Genomic DNA, 8,255 nt, shown 5'->3' with positions numbered 1-8,255 from the left:
GAAACCAATGTTATAGTATCTTTACTGCAAGTGATCATTAAAAACATAAAGTGTTTAAGGAACTCTGGTTCCTTGTATAGCATAGTTTTTTTTTCAAGACTTCCCTTTAAATTGTCTTAAAATATTCTCTTTCACTTTGTCTCTAGACCTCCAAGAAAGCCAATTACCCTTTGTACTCTAGAATGTTGTGCTTTAAAAACTGCATTGCATTTTTATCTAATATGAACCGTTTTTGTGCCTTTGCTAGAAAATATTAATGTTCAGACTTTAGAAATAACAATGTCAAAGAACCATGGAGAACATATTCCAAACTAACAAATCAAAAGTATTTTTTCAATCAAATGTGTCTTTATTGAAAGTTTAACTGGGAAAAAAACATCAGTTTTCAACCCTAAAAAAGCAACCCTTCCACCCAATGATTGCCCAAACAATGGCTACAACAATGGGCATTCAAATATAAACATAAACCAATAGGAATTAATATAAATAATTGGGAGTAGTGGGTGTACATATCTTACATCTTATATAAATTATATCCACAATACAAAGAAGATACATTCTTATGAGAGGTGGATCACATACCGTAATATGCACCTGCCATGAATAATATGATATCTGGGTAAACATTAGAAGATATATTGAAAAGCTCTTCCCATGGGTTTATGGTGGTGTGCCCTAACACAGACAGGCTAGATATTTAGCATTAACCTCTCAAATCTTCTTATTTCACCAAAATAGTGAAAAGCCCAAACACTACATTAAGTCTGCATAGTCCTAAGGCAATCGTTAAGACGGGAAAACACTGCGCTTGGAGATAGTAAAAATGGAATCTGCCTGCCGGCACTAGGAGTCTAGATACTAGAAAACTCAAATCAAATAGTATAAATATAGTGCAGCGCTAACAAGTGCTAAGACAGTGTTTGCTAAAATGGTGTACAGGGTGAGTAAAATTTCTCTTCATTGAGAATATTGGGTAGTCAAATGCCAGTCAACGTTCTGTTGTGGGCGACAACATTTTTGATTACCAAAATGTTCTATTACATTAAATAAGGATCCAGAGATCAAATATTGGTCTTCTTTGGGGTTTAACTAGATATTCATTTGACAGGGTTAATGGAAAAAATAGTAACAGGGTTGGATTGAGTAAATGAGGAGAGGATTAATTATTCTTAAACCCCTAGTCTGCAAGTGTGTTTAACAATCTAACCTATGGACAAATGGACAGACTGTCAGTAGGAGGTTGGCAAAAGTGTTGTGTTTCCTGTGTCTGGTTGGGCATTAGTATAGTAAAGGTAATATTACTGTTTAGCTAAATTCTTAAAGTTAAACATGAATGAGAAAAATGAGACAATGGTGACCTTCTTCATTCTCAATGGGCTTTCCGATATCCCCCAATTACAGGTTCCTATATTTTTTCTGGTTCTTCTCATTTATCTTATATCTCTTGGTGGCAACATGTCCATTCTTTTATTGGTGTGCCTGGATTCTCAGCTTCAGACTCCAATGTATTTCTTCCTGTGTAATCTGTCAATTGTCAACATAACTTCCACCACTGTAACACTATATAGGATCCTTGTTATCTTTGTAACAGGGAATAATGTAGTATCTTTAAGTGACTGCATGGCACAGGTCTACTTCTTTGGATGGTTATGTGGTAATGAGTTAATCCTACTTACTATCATGAGCTATGATCGTTATGTTGCCATCTGCAAGCCATTGCATTATTCAGCTGTCATGAATAGTAAAGTCTATGTGGGCTTGGCCCTATTCTGCTGGTCATTTAGTCTTCTACAAATTCTACCTGCAATGGGTATATTGTCAAGATTCTCTTGTTATACTTCCATTAAAATTAACCACTACTTCTGTGATATTATAGGACTGATGTACCTATCCTGCGATGACACCTCTATTTTGGAGCTGTTAATATTCACACAGGGGGGTTTACTTTCAGTCTTAACCCCATTTCTCCTCACCTTCATCTCCTACTCATTCATTATTGTCACCATAATGAGAATTAGGTCTAGTACCGGGCGATCTAAAGCTTTCTACACATGCTCCTCTCACCTAACTGTTGTCACTCTTCACTATGCAAGTCTTGTTTGTCAATATTTCACCCCAATTGGCACCATTAAGTCCAGTAAATTTTTGTCTCTGCTTAACACAGCTGTGATTCCCATGCTAAATCCTTTCATTTACAGCCTGAAAAATAAGGATGTGAAGTCAGCTCTACAGCGGAAGCTAAAGTATTTTATGATCAATTTTTAAGGGGATTGACTATTGACTATTAAAGGATTTAAATGTATTTAATAAGAACGATCATGCAGTTCACATGACACAGCTTTACGACCTAAAAAAAATAAGTGTTTGTGAAAACATAATGGAAAAACTGTCTTTGATAAACTCATTGACAAGTACTTTTTGTGATAATGAGGTCTGATGAACCCTGAGGAAGTCCTACTGAACACCAAGCCACCCTCATTTCAGCAGAATTTGCAAGTCAGTGATGGAAATGGTCTGACTGAAATATTATATCTGGGGTGGACAGCCAGAAACACTGAAGACACTTCATACAAATGCTAACCCCACTAGAACACAACTCGGCCTGAGACATCTCTAACAAAAGCAGAGGCACTATAAATCCTTCTAGAAAACATTCCAGCTGCCTTTAGTGTCACCAAGAGACACGGGTCTTCATGAAGCCTTAACACAGATCCCTACATTGACTGCCCAAGCCTTGAAGGGGGCGCCCACCCCCTCCTCTCAAATGTGTTAGCTGTTCCCGATGATGTTAACCATTAAATGTTTCAAAAAGTGAGATGAACTTTTGTACCAGGCACTGCCCGTTACACATCAAAGAATTTACCCTCTGGCGAGCGCTTCCTTCATTGCTATCAAAGAGATAGAAGCCCAGGACCAGAACAGGATCCACCCATACTGTACTTCAAACACAAATCTGTGAAGGTAGATAAATTGGAACCAATTTTTACTTCTATTGATCCAGCACTATCATACACGCATCAGGCATTAAAAGACTCTAGTTAGCGTACCTTTGGTAAGACTCAAGTAGCTAAGAGAATGCAGCAGTCTTATTAAACTTCATTAGCAGAATGGTAAAAAAAAATCCATTAAATCAAAGTCTACTAATGGAGTCATGTTCTCTATGCCTTGTCTGGTATGGGACTCTAAGCCCTTGTACACACGGTCGGACATTCTGACAACCAAATCCGTTGGATTTTGTCCGATAGATTTTGTCCGAAACTGTTGCATACACACGGTCGGACAAAGTTGTCGGAATATCCGATTGTACATAACGTGATGACGTTATTTCGTTACGACGGGACTAAGTTCAGGCTAGTAGCCAATAGGTTTGGTCTAGGAGTTTGATCTGAGCATGCGTGGCACTTTGTCCGTCGGAGTAGGCTACACATGATCGGAGTATGTCCGATCAAAGCATTTTGTTGGAAAATTTTACCGGCAAGTTGAAAAAGTTGGTCCGTAGGATATTCCGACGGAAACAGTCCGCTGGAGACCACACACAGTCGGAATATCCAACAAAATGGTCCGATAGGACACATTCCATCGGAATCTCCGACCGTGTGTACAAGGGCTAAAATATACACCTGCGATGTTTGGTTTCATACAATTTTTATAATCCTTGGTATGATGGAATTGGATTTATAGAAAGTGGTTAATGTTAAGTAAATAAAAACTAAGAATAATGGTGCGCTTGTTCAATAATAAATTTAATAATAATAATATTGAAATACCAAAGTGAAAAAAAATAGTGAAAAAATCAAATACATTTCAGTTGTGAATAAGGTGACTAGTAAGTCTATATCTTGATAGAAGAAAACCAAACCTCAATCCAATACCGAAAAAGATCAAGGAAAATATTGATAGATTGGCTGCTCACCTCCAGGGATTACCAAAAGGTCAAATAAGGCTCAGACAGATAACAGATGGGAAATCCGGCTGATACATCTGCGAAGATCCCCTCCAGTACCAAGCCGTTACTCCAGATATAATCCTGGGAGCAGAACATCATGCCCTCACCACTGAATATTCCCCCAGGTTTAGGCAGGCTCACTCCGTAAGATTGCTGCTTGTATAAGCGTCAAGGATTTCACATAAGAAATAGTCCAGTTCCCAGCTGATGAGATTCACCAGTTCCTTCACCCAAATGAGGAAAAAACGAATCGCTGACAGTCTTCATGTCCTGTACTTGTTTTGTCTTTTGCTGCTGTAGGTATGCTGGCACCTGTGTTCCACAAGCTTGTGCTCTGCTCTTGCTGCCCTGACTTGCAGAGTGGTTGCTTTTCGCTTCAGCTGAGATGTTGCAATAACTTTGCAATGTTGCCTTGTGGCAAAGGTATATGAACGACATACTCATATTATGGACGGGACCACGGAAGTTATTGATGGAGGTTGACGAACATTTGAATACTTATGAATGGGATCTTAAATTTACACTTAACGCTGACATTGTGTCCCTACCATTCTTTGGACCTCACAATTAACAAAGATTCGTATGGTGTAATCTCTACCAACCTCTTCAGAAAACCCACTGCTGGAAATTCGTTATTGCATGTGGATAGCACACATCCTAAACATGTAATTAAAGGAAAGGATGAACATATATCGGTGAGATAAGACTGTTGTAAATTAGCCTTTACTTCCTGTTGCCCTTTGTTGGATCTTCCTCTTGTGCATGTGAAGATAATACACCCAGGTGTGGGTTGATGCATTCTTTTGCTTCCTTCATAGTGTGGAACTGTGTCCCATTTGATTATCACTGGCTGCAAGCAGGACTATGCCATATTGCCTTTCTTTCTGTTACGCACATGTGGTGTGTCCCATCAAGGCTTTTGAGTTCAACTATTGCCAAACATCAATCAACTCAATACTTTGACTGACGCCATTTCTAAGCGTTTATAGGACATGGGCAAAGCTCCGTGGCATTTAGGACTTGCAGATGTTGATGCATAATCTATGCAATATTTATTGTCTACACAAACATGCCCAATCGAACATTGCTTCCACATCTGAGCCTCTCTAGTCTACAGTATAACATGATCCGAATCAGTGTGCTGTGGTATTGGTTTTTAATTATTGGTGTGCACTGTGCACTATCAGGAGCAATGAGTATCTCTTTTTTATTGATCTACTATTTTCAATAAACACAAGTGATTTACTACCCAAAAGCCGAGTCTGTCTAACTGATTGGATGCCCATGTTGGGAGTTCTTTTCCCACAGTGCACCCCTTCCCCTTTTTGTAGTATATGTTTGGTTAGAGGGCTGACCACCTAACGGTGTTATAGGCATTGGAGTAGTAATTCTTCTATTTCAATATAACCCCTACCTTCTCCTCTTTATGTATTCAGCCCCCTTTACTCAAATACCCCTAACTAAAATCTAGTGGAACCAATTGCCTTCAGAAGTCACCTAATTAGTAAATAGAGTCCACCTGTGTGTAATTTAATCTTAGTATAGATACAGCTGCTCTGTGAGGCCCTCAGATGTTTGTTAGCGAACCTTAGTAAAAAAAAAACAACAGCATCATGAAGGCCAAGGAACACACCGGACAGGTCAGGAATAAAGTTGAGGATAAGGTTAAAACAAGGTTAGGTTATAAATAAACATCCCAAGCTTCAAACATCTCACAGAGCACCATTTAATCCATCGTCCAAAAATGGAAAGACTATGGCACAACTAAGACAAGCAAGCATGGAGGAGTTGTTGGGTCATACCTTTGATAAATATACATATCTATCCTGTACAATTTTCTGATTTTCCATTTATCAATGAAAGGATCCAAACCTCTGTAGCGACCTTACCATTTTTGTAGATGCTTAGTGGTGTTTTTGATAGAGTAGGAGGTAGAAATAGGTAAATTTAACCAGGACCATGTGTTTTTACTGGGCCTGGTTGTGGATTTGAGGTTGGGAGTGATAGAGTAGAAGGGGGTGTGGCCGCCTACACTTGGGCTCTGGGATACCTCCTCTGCTTGGGAGTGGACTCTGCTGGCAAGAGAGGATGCACTGAGACCTGAGTGGCAGGAAACCTCATGTGAGAAAGGTGACCAATGGTTAATTTTCTTGGTCTGGAAGGAGGGTCACATGTCCTCGGGGTTTTCCAGGAACGGGCTCGAGGTCCAGAGGTTCGGGACCGGAGGCCTGGGCGTTCGTCAGCCTCCTCTTCTCCCTGCATCTGACGTCAGCGGGAGAATCTCTGCCCCGCCCACTGCATCGGTCAGCTGGGCAGAGGAGAGAGCTGGCCGGTGATTGCAAGGAACCTCTTTGAAATCAGGTAAGGAAGATTTTTAAAAAAATAAAACACACAGACAGGAGCACTTGTTATTAGGACACAGAGGGGCTTATAGAAATTTATACAAGTGGGTTAACAAACACTTTAAGGCCGATTCACACCACAATTTCTGCGTTCCCAATACATTTCTGCATGGGCGTTTTTCATGCGTTTTGCTACATTCCAGATGCTTTCCATACAGAAAATATTAGGGATAATACTGATATCAGTGCTGATGCCAAGCATTTGCACTAGTATCAGTACTTGTACAAATGCTCCCGATACCGAAACTGATACTTTGCGGTGTGATTTGTGTCAATACAAAATGAATGGGCACAAATCGCTCCGCATTCGATTTTAACAGGAATGTGGTGCGATTTGTGTCTGAATTGCATGCGACTTCCCAAACAGCTATTGTGTGCGCGTGTATAGAGGGCGTGGCTTGGCGTGTGATGTTACTGATCGTCTTTCCCTATGACAGGGAACAGACGATCAGTGACAGACTCACTAGGAAGCATGGGGAGAGGTTTGTTTACACTTACCTCTCCTCGTTCTTCAGCTCTGTGACCCGATCTCGGGAGTGTGCCGCCGGCGTGTGCGCGACCCATGGCTGGGCACTTAAAGGGCAACGTACCTGTACATGCTTGTGCCCAGCCGTGCCATTCTGCTGACATATATCGGTGTGAGGCGGTCCTTAAGCGGTTAACGAACGAATCCGAAACGAAACACATTTTTTTTTGTTGTGCACATCTGTAGAGCTCAGTTTTTTATGTGTCTATAACCATTGTGGGGATCACCTTTTTTCAGAATGAAGGTCAGCGTACAGGCAATTTCTTTAAAATCTGGTGGGTTGCATAGTTCTATTTACAGGTGGTTTGCAAAGTCATAAAAATAAACAAAACGGTAAAACAAATCCTTGCCGTCCGGCGCTAAACGAAACAGTACACTGCTCTCAGTGTTAGGCTGGTCCCGTCACCCACAAAACATGAGGTAAAGCAAATCTTTATTTTCAATCCAAACAAACAGGACTTCTCTCTCTCAAATTCCCTTCTGAGTCTCAGGCCAGAACACTGTTGTGCTCTCTTCCTGGTCATTTAAAGTCCACCTGAGCATGGACTCAAGTGGACCAGAAGACCCGGACTGTAACCAAGCCAGCCACAGAGGCTGGAAAAATCCAGGCCAGATTCCAGTTCAGTCTCAGACAATATAACAAATGCGAGGTGAAATATATCGATTAGCGATGACCTCACCTCGCATACCGAGACATATTCTCCCCCTCTGCTCAAGCCCCCGCAGCTGAGCAATTGTCCCAAACATACAGTGCATGTGGGAGAGGGCACCTGCATTGTTTTGGAGCTTGCTCGGCCTATGCTCTACTGTAAACTTAAAGGGCTGTAAAGCCAGGAACCACCTTGTCACATGGCCACTTTTTTCTCTGTTGTCACACATCCGCTTCAAGGAAGCATGGCCCGTGACCAGCTTAAATGACCTCCCCAACAGATAATACTTCAGAATCTAAGGCCCATTTTATAGCGAGACACCTTTTTCAAAATGGCATAGTTTTTTTTCATGTTTGTTCAATTTCCCGCTCAGGTATACAACCGGGTGTTCCTCACCATCTCTGTTCTGGGATAGTACAGCCCCTAGTCCCAGTCTTAGAGGCGTCTGTACCATAAACTCCTTTGTGAAGTCCGGGGTCACTAGCACCGGTAGTACACAACGGTCCTGCTTTAATTTCTGGAATGCCTCCTCAGCTTCAGGATTCCATTTAACCATGACCAACCCTCTACCCTTCGTCAGGTCAGTCAGAGGGGAGGCAATGGTGACAAAGTTGGGTATAAACTGTCTGTAATACCCTGTAATGCCCAGGAAGGCCCAAACTTGTTTTTTGTTTACCGGTTGGAGCCATTTTTGAATTGCCTCAACCTTATTGGTCTGAGGCTTGACCAAT

At 41.2% G+C, this 8,255-nt stretch overlaps 1 protein-coding gene across 1 annotated transcript; it reads left to right on the top strand.

Moving 5' to 3' along the window:
* The first annotated feature begins 1,031 nt into the window (after positions 1 to 1,031).
* On the top strand, positions 1,032 to 2,653 carry LOC143991360 (olfactory receptor 2AP1-like). Its single transcript, XM_077490413.1, has one exon. It carries the CDS (start codon positions 1,330 to 1,332, stop codon positions 2,263 to 2,265), a length of 936 nt encoding a protein of 311 aa, XP_077346539.1. The 5' UTR covers positions 1,032 to 1,329; the 3' UTR covers positions 2,266 to 2,653.
* Positions 2,654 to 8,255: the final 5,602 nt, after the last annotated feature.

This window comes from Lithobates pipiens, unplaced genomic scaffold (assembly GCF_037356315.1).
Source record: "Lithobates pipiens isolate NorthernLeopardFrog02 unplaced genomic scaffold, aLitPip1_a1.2 Scaffold_1, whole genome shotgun sequence".
NCBI lineage: Eukaryota > Metazoa > Chordata > Amphibia > Anura > Ranidae > Lithobates > Lithobates pipiens.
Note: the sequence above shows the minus strand (reverse complement) of the source record. Positions and strands in the feature narration are given on the sequence as shown.